At 37.3% G+C, this 18,069-nt stretch overlaps 1 protein-coding gene across 3 annotated transcripts in view; it reads right to left on the reverse strand.

The window, feature by feature from the left end:
- The window catches only part of Znf407 (zinc finger protein 407), a 430,768-nt gene that overhangs the window by 125,669 nt on the left and 287,030 nt on the right, over positions 1–18,069 (reverse strand). For all 3 annotated transcript variants that reach the window (XM_071602635.1, XM_027935301.2, XM_071602634.1), the window contains one exon: positions 5,830–6,008. In XM_071602635.1, coding sequence (XP_071458736.1) covers positions 5,830–6,008 — 179 coding nt within the window. The remainder of the gene's footprint in view (positions 1–5,829; positions 6,009–18,069) is intronic.

Consider the following 18,069-nt stretch of genomic DNA (forward strand, 5'->3'; position numbering starts at 1 on the left):
AGGAATGGCGGTGAGATCTAAAGATCTGCTTAACGTATTTACTAATAAACATCCATGAATGAGATTTTCCTAGATACCAATTATATTATAGGAAAAGCTAGGCTGGTAAAAATACTGCTCTGCTGTTATTCACCCAACAACTGTGAGGACAGTTCATCCTAAATGTAGGGATTCCAACAGGCAGGAGAGGAAGAAAGAGTGAAGAGAAAGGCCAGATGCTGAAATACCCACTTGCCAGGCTGTGAGGGACATGGAGGACATCACACAGCAGAAGACGCCAGAGGATGGAGACAGGAGTGTGAGAGGAACAAAGACTTTTGCAGCAGTTAAGAAAAACAGTAAATTAATCCAGGGATGCTGTCTTGGGTGACATTAGTTGGACTGCTAATTATTTTAGGAAGTCTTTTGTTAGTGGTAAAGAACCAGGAGACTGGAAAGCACAGAATCCAGTCTGAAGGTTAACAAGAAAGAGGGAGAGAGGCTGAAAATTATAGACCTGTATGTCTAACATCTATATTAGGAAATAAATGTGAGATGATACTTATGGATGAGCTTAATGATACATTTGGGGAAGTACAACTTAATAGGGGTGAGTCAGCATAGATTTACCAAAGGCAATCTTGTCAGAAAAAATTGTTCCTTTTTAGGTTGAAACAATAATTGGTTCATGTAAGGGAGAACCAATAAGAACCTGTCAGCTTTTCCAGAAATTTTTGGACCTTCTCATAAAATGACTTATTGTACAGGATGCCATGACATGTGTCAGCACACCCAACTAACAAAGGAGATAAAAGCAGCAGGGGTGGAAACAGAGGCCAAGAGGAATCTGGGAAAGACCGTGTGCTACAGGACTCTGCCCAGGAGAACACCAACGAAAGGAGCCTTTTATGCCAGGAAACCTGGAAATATAGCTAGCTAAGAGGGAATGGGTAAGACAAAAGGCTACAGCTGTTTAACCTTAACTGTGACATGTGAAGCAAACGGCTCAGAGGTAGAATATGAAATTTAGCCTGCCTAAGTAAAAACTTGGATAAAATTAAGGAATTAAGTTTAGTTTAAATGGTACTGAATCAGTTATCAGTAGGGAGAAAAAAAAGATGTGGGGATTTGATAAGAGTCAAATTTCCATGTTTCTATTCTTATATAACTGGGTAAGAAGCAAGTGCTATGGAATACAGATAAATAAAACACATTAGAGAGAATATAAAAACTGGTTATCTTAGAGAAGAAGAGGAAAATCCCAATTTGTGAGGAGAGTATGAAAAATTCATGTGTTATCACTCTGTACATGTAATAATCAAATGTATGTTTTCAATGATCAAGTCTTAATATATACAAGAACCAATGAAAATAAAATTAATTTAAACATAATACAAAAGTATGACAGTAGAAAAATAAAGGAAATTAAGAAAAAATACCATGTCATCATTTAATGCTTAATTTCTCCTGCAAAAACAACATTTGATCATTACTGTTAGACAACAGCCATTTACTACATTTAAAGTCTAGGATTCTCAGAAATATGAAACCTTATAGTCTTGATGCAGTGATCACACTCTGGGAAAAGGTCACACAACCCTGGGAGTTCTAGTGGGAACCTGTCCAGGAACCAGGAAGATTACTTCAATGGCAAAAGGAGTCTCTGGGCTAAAAGGCAGAACCACAAGTCTTTCACTTGGAAAAAACCCTCATTCTTCTCAGCCCAATCCCTGATGACTCAGCGGGCTTTCCTGAGCCCCACTTTGGCCTACCCCACACCTCCCTTTCTTTGGGGTTATGTTCACAGAATTCTGTCAAACAACTACTGGGGAGAACTATGTGTAAAGTCAGACTGAAGGCCACTGGGACTGCAAACATAGACATATTCAATTAATTTTCAAGGTATAGTGAATAAAAAGCTTATTCATGGATAAGAAAGATAGTAAAAAAGACAGGTTGCAAAAACTGCAGATATCAAATCAAGATAATTTTTGAGGTAACATGATTACACTAAACAGAAAAAACATTGTAATCTACAGTGAGAGAATTCTGGCCATTCTTAATACAATGTCAGATTTGTAGGGATTAATGTGAATGTAAGTACTCATCATACTAGATCTAGAGTGGACATAAATGGACCGCTCTAGAAATCTGCAGGGGGATGTTTTAAAAAAGTACACACAGAAAAGTGCACAGCTCCTAGGAGTTTGATGAATTTTCTCAGACTGAACACAACTGTGTCCTGACACAGGGACTAAAGAACAGAATGTGACTAGCACCACTGGGACTTATTCCATTGATGATAATGACAGGGAAAATTTACCCTGATGTTTAAGACCACAGATAAATTCTGTGTTTCTATTAATATAAATGAAATTATATGGAATAGATTTCTGAAATTCTGGCTTAGTTCATCCAGTGATGTGATGGATATCTATATTACACTGTTGCTCATAATTACAGTTCATTCATTCTTACCAATATAAGTATTCTACTATGTAAATGTATAATCTTTACATATTCTACTTGATGTACATTTGGATAGCTTTGGTTTCTGACTATGATGAATATATCAATAATTATTTTAAGTATAAATACTAAGTAAAAGACAGTATTTCATGTAAAAGATTAACATTGAGCAGAAAAAAGCACAAAATGCCAAGTAGATGCTGCTTGCAAGAAAGCGGAATTGGCGTACTGGTAAGCAACACAGTAGAAACGTGGCAAGAGGTACTGTACGCACAGATACCAAGGGACATTTTCTAATTCTAAGAGTATACACATTCCTCATTGTATGTGAGCACATGTGTCTGTGAATATATAAATCTAAAATCTGAAGCTCAGAGATATCTAAAGATACCCAACCTTACAAAGTGTCACAGCAGGGACCTGAATTGGTCTCCAGAAAACTCAAGTTTTCTGTAATTTGTGTAGACTACATCGCCTCCATAATGCAGCTGCACACCAGTGTAGAGACCCCAAGGGAACAGACAGCACAAAAAACCTCTTTCTGTAGAATTGCTCTAAAACAAAAACAAAATACCTATTTTAATAGGTATATTTTCCAAATACAATTTCAATTAAAATTTTAAATACCCAAATCTCACTCTTTGCAGTCTTTGCTACTGTCATATGTTTTCCATCGAATGGACTTTTTGATGTCTATCACACATGGAATAGCTTGATAGATGAGAGTGATTTGCTGTGCATGGTGAAGCACATCTCTCATTCCCGTACTCAGAAGCTGAAGCAGGAGAATGCAAGTTCCAGGTCAGGTAGGGAAAATGAGAGAGACTCTGTCTCAAAACAAAATAAAAAGGGGTGGGGATGCAGCTCAGTGGTAGAGTGCCTGCCCTACCCTAGCATGTGTGAGGTCCCAAGATCAATCCATAGCACTGAGAAAAGAAAAAGAGAGAGAAAAAAAAAGAAATAAAGTGATTTGAGAAGGTGGGGTATTTATGGAAGTTTTGAACTCAATCTTTTATTGAAAGAACTGCATGACATGCTTCACTGAGCTCTGGGTTACAAAATCCTCAGCTTGTTGATAGGTGCTGGAGAACGCAGCTAAGACTGTTCTCCAACCACCCTCAGGCTTCCTGCCATTTGAAGGCACTAAACACTAGCTCCCTCTAGGAGATGCTCAGCTGCCACCTGGTACCACCACAAACACCCCAGTAAACAGCAGTGGCAGTTCAATGTCATTATCATACTGAAATGCACCATAGATGATTAAGAATTCCAGGATCAAAAACTTTATGTTTTTAAAGTTTTGTCTTAATGAGCCAAATTATCAAAACAAAACTATGACTAACAGTACTACTGCCAGCACAGGAAGGACAGACACTCAACAGATCCACGTGTCATAGGGGCTCTTCTTGTGAAGATGCCACTCTGTCTTAGAAAATGCCCCTATCAGAAGTACAAAAGTTTAAAGAGAAAATCAGAACTAAGCACTCATTAGCAAGGCATATACAAGAAAGTAGGAATTTACTCAAAACTTAAATTTTTTATAGCTAATGATTCTTCAAAGCATATCACCAAGCAGCACTCACCATCACCAGAGCAGGTATCACATGAGCACAGCAGTTTACTCTTACTGTGCAAAACACAGAAGGAACACGTGGCTACCTTCACCACCATCGTCCCCTTTATGTTGGCATTTGTTTCTTTTAAAAGTTAGAGATACTTTATTTAAGGCAAATAACCTCTTGGTCTTGTTTCCCGTTAGGGGAATGGAAGGGGAAGAAAGATGGCAGTCCTGCACTGTGATGCAGGTGGAGCAGCACTACCTGAAGGGATGTTACTGACAACCTGGGCACCACAGTTCACCTCACCTGCATGTTCTGGAAGTGTCCCCCCACAGGTTGTGCCTCCAGTATCTGTGCTGCCATGCTCATGTATTTACATATTTACAAAGAACCCCCAGTACTGATGGCCAGAGATACTGCAACTTGATTTTATCTATGTGAACTAAAGCTGAAAAAAAAGTTCAGTTCAAAACCCAGTGACAACCTTGCCAAAAGGAAAGAGCAGAGACATCTGCTTTTGTTTGTTTACAAAGATGGTCCTGCATACAACAGAGACTGTGAAATGAGACATCCTACCATCATTTAAATCCGTCAGTCATTTCAACGTAAATTGAAAAATCTTACGGAACGCACCAGCAGCAAACAAATAATTGCACTCTAATGTATACCTCACCAAAGGTATAAGAATAATATTATTCTAACTTAAATTACTCGCCACATTCTAGTTTTTTTAATGTAGGTGTCATATGGAAAGTACTGCTGAAATATTCTAAAACAATCTTGTATTTTTGCTGGGGCATCCCTTGACTTTCACACGCAAATATGTGAATCCTCACCCTCTTGGCATTGCACCCGGCTAGCACGAGGTGTCCTGTGCTAAAGGCTCCACAACATTCTCTTAAAATTTTCACAATGACCCAGCTAGGTAGTCCTCTCACAAAGACTTAAACCTGACAAACCTGAGGCTCTATGTGGTCAGCCTACCCGAGGTCATGCAGCCAACACGGGAGAAGAAGCGGGACAGAAGGCTCTCACTGTGTCCAGCCACTGCTTCCAACAGACCCAGGATGCATGGGCAGCACTGACACATAGTGCTGTTGGGCTACATCTTGGGATACTTTTAAGTTGACTTCATGGTCAAGTACTTCTTCAAATAAGACCCCATGCCCATAATCTATCAAGATTCAAGGAACTTGTTAATTAAACAAAACACTGAGTGACAGCAGATCTGCATTACCCTGTGAGCATGACACCTTCTGGAGTATCTGACCTATAATCCAAAACAAGCCTGGTACCCACGTGGCCAGCATATCCTCAAAACCTGAGTGATGGTACGCCTCCAATTCTGGGAAGCGAGCAGCACTCTGTTACCCACGAGATGCTTGGTGCATCCTCCTCAGTCACATTCTTCTCTTCGCCTGGTTTTCGCTGGAAAATGATGGTGTACAGGGATAGGGAATAACATTCTAAATCACAAACATTTTTTCAAAAAATTAACTTTTACCAGTTAGTTAAAATATAAAGCTTAAACAACTCTCATTTCAGCTCCACTATGTTTTCAATATTTGCAGTTATTTGCTTTGTTGTCCTAGGATGATTATTTTGGGAGATTTGTTTCTATGATAAAATCCAGTGAAAAAAGGCCTATTTTCACAGACAAGTGATACAAATACCAGAGTACACTTTGGTACAGATCTCAAGGTAGACACCATTACACTCTACTTCATTAAAATTGATCATGGTAATGTACAAAGAGCATTGCAACTACTGTGATCAATTAAGTGTTAAAAACAATAAGTATTTTAATAGTTTCCATCCTTACCAGCATGCAAGTATGCGAGGTCAGGATTCTCGATATCAGGATGTTGTTCTTTCAAGTGATTCCGGAACTCCACAGGGACATTTGTCCCATAATCACATTTGGGGCAGTTGTACATCTTGACTCCTTCATGTTTGCCAGTATGTAAAATGTGTTTGCGGATATTTTCAGCACAGTTTGACCTATGGAGTAAGAAAGAAAAGTAAATTGAATTACAAGTGAGAACAAAAAGCAAATTGAATTATGGTCAAATCAATAACACTGTATCACAAACAATAATATTAACTCTCATTGATGCAGTCTTTTTATGTGTTGGGTAAAATTCCATGTGTTGCACTTATATAATAATTAATGTACAATACATCAATCCTGTAAGTTGGTAGTTTTTATAATCCTGATGCCAATTCCTAAGTTGGTTTTTTGCTTAGCAATCATTTCTATGTTGGCCGGAAAGATGGAATCACAGGCTATATTATTTTAATATCAAATTATTCTGGTGCCACTTGAGGGCAGTGAAGGTATGAGCTTACCCCCAAGAACTCGCTTCCCACTTCTTAGGAGGGGTATGGAAGGAAAGTACTATGATCATCAATGAAGTTAGAGCACTTTGGAGTCAAGCGTCTTTGGATTTTAAGTTTTGCCAAGCGAGGTGCTTCCATGTACAGCTCTAAGGTAGTGTGACAGGAGAAATGATGCTAGACTAAGAATGGAACCACCACATGACCCAGCCATCCTATTCCTTAGTATTTGTCCAAAATAACAGAAACCAGCATACTATAGTGATACATGCATATTAAAGTTTATAGCTGCACAATCCACAATACCTAAGTTATAGAACCAGCTTAGATGCCCATCAATAGAGGCAGATAAAGAAACTGTGGTATTTACATACAATGGAGCTGTATTCAGTCATAAAGAAGAAAGAAATTACGGCTTTACTTGTAAATGGATTGAACTAAGTAAAATAAGTCAGACTCAGAAAATAGAGGGTCAAATGTCTTATATGTTTTAACTAAAGCATAAAATGAATTTAAAAGAAAGGAATCTTACAAAAATAGGAGAGAAATCAGTAGAGAAGAAGTGAGAGGAAGAACTGGGGAATAAATGTGACCAAATTATGCTGGGTACATATATGAATATACCCCCCAAAATATAATCTTATTTGTAACTATAATGTATGGAGAAGGAAAATCAACAGAACAGAAGGAGGGGATCGGGGAAGGAAAGGGGGTAGCACTGGGGATTGAAATAGAGAAATTATGCTGTATGTATTTATTAATATGTCAAAATTAACCCTACTATTACATATAATTCACTAAAAAGTAAAAAAGTTAATGCAGCTATACAGCAATGATAACTTCTCTTTATTTTTCAAATAATATTTCAAATAATGATTTACATACAAATAAATGAATTTTTAGGGGAAGACAAAGAAGAGAAGGAGGAAAAAGAACTGGAATAACAGATTTTACCAGCTGTTTTCAGCTTGCTCAACAAAAGAGTTCTATCACATTGGGTGTTAAAAATTCTTTTAGAATTTTAAATATATGAAAGACACAATCCGTCTAAGAATAAAAAAGTCCACTTATTTACGGACGTGGGCTGTCAATGGCCTGATAACTGTGAGGCACCACATGAACCTGGAAGGTCAAGACTAGTGAAGTCATTTTATGGAGACACTTATAAGTAAGTATCAAAAAGATGAGCTGGTTTAGAAAGGCTGCATTCTACTCAGTGGTTAAAGCAGAGTCTGATGGTAGGTTTTCTGTTTTCAAGGCTGCGTGCTCTCAAGTGTCCCACAGCCACCTTCCTCACAGTGCCTGCATAGCAAAGATGCTGGCACATCCTGAGACCAGCACAGGACTGCAGAGCCTCTTCAATGCATGTGTATCTTTGGAATAACAGCTCTCAGTCATGCTGATAAAAGTAGTAAAGGAAAACACCTGCAGGTGGACAATACAAATGTCACTTGTGTGACAGTAAAAAGGAAGAGTTGAATTCTGCAACTAGCTGGGTGAACTGTTCCAAATGACAGCTTTAACTCTGTTGCTCTCCAATTTCTTTTCAACAGCACCACAGACACCCCCTAAATTCATCATTGTTTACTGACACTGGGGTGTAGAAACACCAGGTTACTACTAACTTAATTACTACTATTTATCAGGACTATAGAGTCTTTGGTACCACCAAAATTATTTTCTTATATAAAACACTAGGTATTAAACATCATCAAAGATAATCACCCTCAAATAAAGAAATCAAACTGCTGAAATAAACACATTTCAATTATATGATGCATATCTAAATGGACAACAACATAAGTAATATGAACATTCATTGGAGGAAGAAAGAGATGACTTTGAAAACAGAATATTTTGTTTTCAAGAAGGGTTTTTTGGACAAATATAATATTTTTTTAGTATCTAAACAGAATGTGGAATCTAACCATCAAGAGAGTATTACTGAGATAAGGGGTATATAGAATTTAGGGTGTATCTATAATGTGCTAAAAACCAACTGGTGAGGAGTGGGGGAAAGGATTAAAATGGATAAAAGGTTTTTTAAAATTAAAAATACAATATAAAGTTAAAAAATAAGTGGTTTGGAACATGAGATTTTAAAAGGTATTTAGGACCACATATACATATATATTTATGCACATACAGATGTGTGTATTCATATAAACATACTTCATGTTTTATTGTATAATACATGTGTACATGTGTATGTATAATTCTATGCTATAAATATAAGAAAAAATATATACAGGGAAAAAAAAAAGGATGCATTTGGGGGAAATGGAGATAACTACTAATATGTATGGGGTCTCTTTTTAGGACAATAGAAATCTAAAATTGCTTCTGGCAATGGTTGCACAGCTCAGGGAGTATACTGAAACCCACAAGAATTTTGCCATTTCAGCAGGTTAACTGAAAGACATGTGCACTATTTCAAATTAGAACAAAGAACTCCTGTGCTTCCCGTGTTGACGTCACCCTTGGTCCTGCTGCTGGTACCTAGGGGCCACATGTTCAGATGGCAAAGGTCCTGGCATAGAGAAGAGGCTCAAGTTCCATCAATCTCCACACAGGGAGCGATAGCAATTATTGAGTTCTGACATTTGAATTTCAGTTTTTCCCAATGTGCAGTCAACAGTAATTATCAGAAAACAGGTGCTCCCTTTCTGCAACTAGTGCTATTTGCAGCCCGACCAGTACCATGCCACATGCACCACGTGCATGCACACGTGTAGTGCATGTCCTGCGAATCCTTCCCTCCTGAGCGGCATGGAGTGGGTGCCTTGGAGTATGGAGGGGCATAGATAGGATGCTCTCTGTTCCTGACCTGGATGATACTTCTGGGCCCAGCACTGTGCAGAAGGGAGACACCCCTCTCCCGTAAACCTCCTTCCTCTGCCACCCAGAGCTCCTATTACAAGCCAAGGGGCATAGTCCTGTCTGTCTCCAGCTACACGTAACCTGATGTTTCCCTGTGGGGGAAGTATGATATATTTCTGTTAAGCTAATTTATGAGAAGTAAAATATTTCAGAACACACCAATGGTTCTATGCATGCTTTAAGTAGAGGAATGCTAGGAAAAGCTGATGACACTGGCTGTCTGAAAGGAACTGGGAAGAGAGCTCCTGGAGCACAGTTCTCTGAATGAAGGAAAAAGTGAAGCAGGAAAGGCCCAGGCATTGCCCTGGGGATTTGGAATGGCCTCTAATCCTACTTTCTAACCCACGGAAGGACCCCAGCCTCCACCACCACCCCCCAGCAGACTGCTGTGGCACAGAGAAACACTCTTGAGATATACAGTCAGATGGACTGGGGTCCATTACAACATGTGAATTTCAGCCCTGCCATGCAAGGGATCTGTCATCTGCAGCGATTGCTTCAACTCTCCAAGACTCCCTTTCCTTAACTATAATCTAAGGTTAATAGTTTCAAACTATCAAAATACTAAATGTATTCTATAAACACAAAAATTTCACATAGGAATGCAGAAAGCTATTCATGGCCTCTACATTACCTCTGCCCCACGCCCAGTCCTAAAGGCTAGTGTGAAACAGTGAGGGGAAAGGCAGGCAGCTCCCACAGCTTGGGCTGGCACAAAGGAGAAGGCAGGTATCAACACAGAGAGTTCATTGACTGGAACAGCTTGTCAAAATTTTGAGCTCTGCCCCTTCCCTTTCTGGATTCCACTCTACTATTATAGGCCCAGGATGACCTCCAGCTGAGAAAAAAGCAGCTGAGGGACACCCAGCAGGCCAAAGATGCTCTTACCCCTCTGACTGGTAAGCACAGACAGCGGGGAAAGAGGGATTCCTCAGCAGAGGCTTCAGCTTCCCTCCCTGGTTAAGGGATTCTTGCAGGACTCGCTAGGTCCAGAAGAACCTGCATACCCTACTTTTACAGAAACAGCATCCCAAGTTAAGAGCAAATTTCAAATTAAATTTTGGAATATGACCTGTTGGACACCTAGAGACAACTCGTACATCAATATTGAAAGCAGAGGGTGATCAATTACCAAAAGGATCCAGGATGGAAACTATGAATTTGAGGGCTTCTTAGAATATGACATGACAAATGAATTATTTTTTTTTCAAAAATTATGTTCTAAGGTGATGTATATGGAAACAAAAAAAAACAAAACACAATAATACTTCCAGAACTCTCTAAAATGATTAGTCAGTACTACACACTCACGCCCCTCAACATAAAAGGCCTAAAATTGTTACTGAACCTGAAAAGGAAGCTTTACTAATTATTTTTTTTCCTTTTCTTGTTTTTACTTTGGCTATTCATTCTTTTAGCTTTTGCTTGGATATCAAAAACCAATACCACTGAAGCTGTTGAACTAACATGTATTGGTATATTTTAAACATCTGAGAGTAAAATAAGGGATAGGGAAGAAATCCCTGTTACTACTGTCCTCATTCTCCTGCAGACCACATACCCACACATCTGATAAGTACAATTCACAACTTCTCATCAACCTTTTTAGAGCATTAAAAACTACATTTTCAAGCCACAAGTATAATGTGGATTCTTTTTTCCTCATTCCTCTTATAATACTTTGTGGGCACAATAAAGGCCAGCACCTGGCTTTTCAAATCTATCAACAGAGCATGGGGATCCGCCCCTCCTTAAGAGAAGGGCATCCAGATTCCCTCCCCATTTCACTTGCTCTCCCACCACAGCCTTGTTTGCTCTCTTTTTAACAGTGCATGTATTTCAGTGTGGATACAAACAGATCTCATGTCACTGATCCTCCACTGATGGGCACTGAAGTAGTTTCTAATCATTTACTGGCATACACAAGTTTGCAACGAATAATTTTGTGGAACACTTTCCAGGCCTTAGGATGCCAAGAAGATCTCATGAAGCCAAATGGAATGGTTTCAAATGTCAATGAGCACATACTTTTGCAACTTTGATAAATTCTGCCAAATTGCCCTCCTGGGGAACTGCAACAACTGACACCTGCACTACTTATATTCTAGACAGCCTATTTCTGCACAATTTTCGCCAATGAAGAATGTTATGAAACATTTAAATTTTGTCAATGTAGTAAAAAATAATTCATTTGAGTTTTGATTTTTAAGTTTCAATCTGCGTTTATCTTATAATGAAGTATCTTCTCAAATATTGAGAATTCTACACTTTCTTTATGTGTTCATATATGTTTTTGCTGTGTTTTCTACAGCATTACTAGTCATTCTCTTATGGATTAAGGAGATCAGCTCTTTGCCTATGATAGAAGTTGCAAGTATTTTTTCCTTTGTTTCATGTTTTGTTTGGACTTTGCCAATGGTATTTTGTGAAAAGAAGAGGTTTTTTTTTTTTTATTTTGTTCATATTTCATGATTTCCTTCCTTGGAGGCTAAGAAGGAATTGTCCCACATTTTGTTCTAGTAGCTGTACACAGGTGCATTGTGTCAGGTTAAATACTACAAGGTTTTGAAATTGAACTACAGTATATTAAGTGTGGGTCCAGACTGTTACCCAGTTCTCTTAACACCATTTATTAAAATCCAATTTACCCCAATGATTTGAATTCCCATCTTATGCATGTTTTTAATAACTTCAAGCTAATTCTGGACCTTCTATTCTCTTTTGCTCGTCTGTCAATTAACATCATTACTGGGCTACAGGGGGTCATGTCTGGTCCAGTTCATCATCCACATTGCTCTTTTTCCTTCCAGATCACAACTGCCCAACTGAAGCTATTAGGAAGGAACTTATAGGACTGTGGTTATTGGCTGCTATGGCAAAAATCTGTACTTAACACAAGATTTTGAGAGAGGGGGTCAATAATAACCCAACATCACTATGGCACAATCAGGTAACTGATATATTTGTTAATACATATTTATGAGATCATCTTATTAATAATAAGGAAACCAAAAGGCAGAGAGATAAAATGTCACAGATAGCACATGATGAGTTCCTAGGTGACTCCCGGCACACAGATATCCTGAGCAAATATTAATTCCCACTAGCCCCAATTCCCTTCTTTTCTTTTTTCCTTGCTCTCTCCCGCTCTCCCTCTTTTTTTTTTTTTTTTTGGTAAATTTAACAACTGTCTTGGCATAGTAGGTAGAGTCTCGCAGGTTATCATATGAGTCCTAGAATCAGCCTCTGCCCCAAGAGCTTTCTCCTCCCAAGTGACCCATCATTTCCATTCTATTCATTCTCCTTTCCATGTTATCATTGCTCTCTACCTTTTCCATGCTTTCTCAAAAGGAGAGAATCCCCATCTCTCTCCTGGGTGGTTTTTTTTTTTTTTTTTTTTTTTTTTTTGTGGTGATGGTGGGGACTTCCTTGATAGCATCTAGTGATATCTCAATATCTCAGAATGCATGTATGTGTGTAGCATGTACTGCTCCGACATGATTTAAGATTCATAAATACAACAGTAGGAGTTTTACTGAAATTGTGCCTGAAAGAAGTAAAAATAGAATCAGTAAAAAGGCTAATTGTTTTGGGGTGTGTGCATTCAACACCTTTCTATAATACATAGAAAAAGCTAGTTCTAAAAACAACACAAAACTCACGAATTTTATAAGACAAATCTAGTTAAAAAAAACACAAAACTCATGAATTTTATGAGACAGGTTAAAAAAAATCATGGATATGAGAGAGTTTGCTAAACAGCCTGGTTGATGGCACATGCCTGTAATTCCAATGACTAAGGAAGTTGAGGCAGGAGGATCTCAAGTTGAAGGTTAGCCTGGATAACTTAGCATGACCCTGTCTCAAAATAAAATATAAAATAGACCAGGGGTGTAGCTCAGTGGTAGAGTGCCCCTGGGTTCAATTCCAGCACTAAAAAAAAAATCTAAGAAATGTATGTGACTAAGCATACAGCCAAAAGCAAACCAAAAAGGTGTTTTTTTCATAATGCACCATTGCAGTTTTGAAAATTAATACACCCATAACACTATGATTATTAAATTAAGAGGTGGAATAAAGAAAGAGTGGCAACAAATTTCAGGGGGTTAAATATGACAGTCAATGCATGGCACTACAGTAGTGGCTAAATTCTTCTTTGATATACTGAAAAGCTTCACATTAAATTCCAGATAGATATGACATAACTGCTCAATAAATTATAAAAGCAGCTGGAATGGTGGTGTATGCATGTAATCCCAACAGCTCCCAAGGCTGAAGCAGGAGGATCCCAAGTTCAAAGCCGGCCTCAGCAATTTGGTGAGACCATGACTCAAAATAAAAAATATAAAAGGCTAGAGATGTGGCTCAATGATTAAGAGCCACTAGGTTCAATCCCTGGTACCAAAAACCACCCCCCTACACACATATATAGACACATGCATACATAATATATGTAAAAGTAACTAAAAGATATGTAAATAAATGTAGGTCACATGCACTTAAGAACAGTAGAAACCTAAATATGATTCACAATATAAAATTAACCTAAATTATCTAAAGAGAAAAATATGGGATGGGTTGGAGTACTGGGAGAGTCAGCTTGGATCTATGAAATGTAAGGAGGCAAATATCTATATAATATTCAAGATTGTTAATTTGAATATATGTATTCAAATTCAACTATTATTTTAAAATAATACACTACTTTGGAAATACTGGTTTTCCAACTTACATTTACCAAATGATGATTCAAACTCCTTATATACATGAGGGCTACTGTTGGAATCTTCTAAAAGTTTTCTAGAACATTACCATTAACTCAGTTTGAAATTCAGCTATTTTACATCCAAAAATGATGCTGCCACTGGAAATTCAATCTGCAGCCACACACGCCCAATCACATTACGGAGGACAGCTGTCTTTTCCTCTAGTCTAGGAGTACATATAAACTCCTCATAATGACCAGTTATTCTACAATGCATTCTACTATTTCTAGAGCTTATTTAGAGTAAAATCCAGCATTAGTATATAGGTTATATTCCTCTTCCTGAAACATCATTTAAGGGGCAAAACTGCCTTTAATTCAGATATATGCTGTACGCAAAGTATAATGAAGGGTGAAATCAGAAAGTTAGTATCAACCAATAATATAAAGATATAGCAAAATGTACTGAAAAGAATATATAAGATCTGCACAAAGTCCTGTAAAATCCTTCTCCAGTGAATTCTATTTCTGATGATGTTAAGAAAAAGTATAAATACAAAAGTGGGGAGATGCATATTCAGGAAGGTTAGGGAAACACTGCACATTGGATTTTCCTCCTAGAAACTCACAGTGTGAATTGAAATATGAAAAATTCTGAGAGTTCTACCTAAAGAAATATGCTTTTGTTTATCACATTGCTTTGTTGTTGCTGTTCTCTAGGGGAATAGTACCTGTACCTGGTATAGCTGTCACGAGGATGAAGGTCAATGGTATTAAATGTGTTTGAATAATACGGTGGAAATGGCTTTTCTTTCTTTTTTTTTTTTTTTTTTTTAAATTACTACTACTACCAGTCTTTCCATTAAATGCAGAAAAGTTCAGTTCAAATGTCTTCATTATAAGCAATTTTCTTTCCATACACAAAAAGCAAGTTCCAACTTATTTGAATAAACACAGATTACCCTGCTATTACACTGTACACAGCTCACACGACAGAGTGGACTGTTCATATTAATTGGGCAGATATGTAACTTCCTTTTCTGCCTGTTCAATACTCTGTGAATTCACATCTATGAAAAGAATTACTTATAGTTAAACTGAGGTATTGAATGAAACAAGTTTATAAAACTATATAATAAGTCTATATATAAAACTCAGTAAAAAGGAAGTTCTGCAGTATCTTTGTAATATGAATCCAAAAGGATAAGAAACAATTAAAAGAAAATATTTACATAAATTAAAATGAAGAATTTAATATTTTAAAATCAGCACTATTACACATTTCCTAGGCAAAAAATTAAAAGACTATGAAAGGCTAGAAGATTTTCACATTAAGCTCCAATAACTGCAGGCTGGAAGACTGTGAGCCTATATGTAAGCTCAGGCTTATTCCACAATTATGTGAGACGGCCTATGGTATATATTCTTTTACCACTTATATTCTCTCTATGGACCCATAAGTAAAGAATATGATAATTTTAGACTATTGAATGTTGTGCTGCTTACATTTAAAGTTGGCTAAAATCTACAAGAATACAGAACTTCAGATTCCGCTATCTAAAAAGGAACATATTGTTGACAATGTTCAGCAAATGAACCTAGTCATCTGCAGCGCTGAGTCATGTACATGACCAGAACAGAACAGCACGAAAGGTCAGATATGTAGGGGTAAAGACGTGATTTCCATTAGGAGTTGGAGGGTCATAACACATGGTGAGTCCACTGCTAGGCTACTACAAAAGGCAGTCCTACACATTACAAAAGTAAATACCATTTTGATTTTAAAAGTTTAACATAGGGAAACAAAATTATAAAAATAATAGTTAGAAAACATTTGTTTTCTTGATTAGAATATTCCTAAAGAAAACTCAAAAGCTACCAAAATATGTAGAAAAATATAACTCACAGAAATAGAAACTGCTTCATATTAAATGTATCATCAATGAAATTAAGATAGCAACAAATGGGAGAAAACCATGCAACATATATGAAAACATGTTAGGAAAGTCAGTAAAATAAAAACTTCACACATTGGATAAAGAATATAAACAAGCAATCCATAAATGGAGATATGCAAATGTTTATGTAAGCATTATGATGATCAATGTCTCTAGAAATCAAAGGAATGCAAATTAAAATAATTTCAGACTAATGCAAATTAATTTTTGACAAAAAGTCTGTGCTTACAAAAAAGTGTATTTTCCTATGTATTTGCTTTGTTTTCAAAATGAATTCATTCAACATTTATTTTATGCCCACTACATTGAAAAATAAGAAAGAAAGAGAGAGAGAGAGAGAGAGAGAGAGAGGAAGAAAGAAAGAGAGAAAGAAAGACAGACAGAAAGAAAGAAAGAAAGAGAGAGAGAGAGAAATCACTGTGGTTACGAGCTCAGAATATAAGTTGATTGGACAAATGAGTTATAAACATCAAAAAATGCTAAAAAAATAAAAAAAGAAAGACAACTTCTGAAAAATTGCAAAAGTAGTTTAAGGGGCTGGAGTTGTGGTTCAGAGGTAGAGCGCTCAACTGGCATGCTTGAGGCTCTGGGTTTGATCCTAAGCACCACATAAAGTAAAATGAAGACATTGGGTCCACCTATAACTAAAAAATAAATTTTGAAAAAAATTTCCTGTCTACATATAAGACTCCTGCAGCTGACCACAACTCAGCGGGCCTCGGATTACCATGCCTTCTACACTACCCGCAATGCTAACTCCCAGTGATTCCACATGATATCGACTTAACGCACACTTATGTACAAAAGTGTCACTGCCTCTCACATGCTTACCCTATAGGATTTTTTACACAGTTATTTTCTTCCTCCTTCAATTTCCATCTTTTGTTACCACTTGTACTTCCTACATTCATTTCCACTTACATTACTGCTCTGTTCAAATCTCTGATCATGGCACCTGTAGCCAAGAGGAAGAAGACTACTTTAAATCTAACAACCTCCTTCCACCTTCCACTCTACTGAGGAACAATGGGAACAGCAAGGAGGAAACGATAGGAAGTGGCATTGAACTGTTTGTATTAGAACCCCAAATTATTTCTTTAGAATTTAAATTCCCGAACAGTGTCCCTTACGTGCAGAGATTTAAACATGAGGTCTGAGCTGGACTGCTCCCTAAGTCACGTGGAGGGGAAAGGGGCTGCAAGCAAGTGCAAATCTCCCAGATTCTTTCATGTTAAACCCAAAGGGAAAAATACATTTCATTCACACACTCTAATATACGGATACATGCCAGCACAAAGGAGAACAAAAAGCAAGTGCTGTGAGCAAAAAGTAGCCTTGACTTTTATTTGACTTCAAGTCAAAAAGCTAGATGCTCATATAAATAAAACAAAACTTAGTGAGTTTAAGCAATTACTAGATGCTTTGCAACGTGTGCTGATGAGAAACTACTATTGCAAAATCACTCAGGAAAAAGCATGGAGCAGACAGTAGTGGCTCCCTATCTTTTAAGGAGACAGGGTTTTGGCAAAAGTTTGCCACATTTCAGTGAAACAGAATTACATGTGCTCATCTTGAGTCTGAAAAGGCAGAAAGAGATAGGACATACACAGCATTCGCCAAACTGACCTAACTGCAAAGACATTTGTCCCAGGTTGAGCTAACACACTTGCTTGAAACTTGAAATCTGTGAAAATCAGAATGCCCAATCAGTCCTGCATGCTCCTTCTCCCTTCCACGAAGCTGCCTAGATGGCGATAACTGCTGGTAAAAAGTCTTTTCAACAATTATTTTCTTGATGCTCTTTGAAATAAATATAGAGCCCTAACTTTTGATGTTTATATATTTATTTCCTCACAGGATAGGTTTACTCCATTTCTGCTAACTGGCTATGCTTAGCAACTTAGGAAAGACAGATGGAAGGGAAAATGATCTTAACAAAAAATAATATAAGAAAATGTAGCCTAATCATCATCGTACACCCAAACAATCACTGAAATCACATTACTAAGAGAGGTTAGGTACGGCAAAATGGTATAAAGAGACAAATTCATTAAAAAAAAAAAAAAAACATGAACTTTTACAACTATGGCTTGAAATAAATCACCTAGGGAAAAAAAAGAGGAATTTTCCAGATCAAGTAATTTAATATAAATGTATGAGTATGAATGAATGAATGATCATT

This window comes from Marmota flaviventris, chromosome 16, assembly GCF_047511675.1.
Source record: "Marmota flaviventris isolate mMarFla1 chromosome 16, mMarFla1.hap1, whole genome shotgun sequence".
NCBI classification, from domain to species: Eukaryota; Metazoa; Chordata; class Mammalia; order Rodentia; family Sciuridae; genus Marmota; species Marmota flaviventris.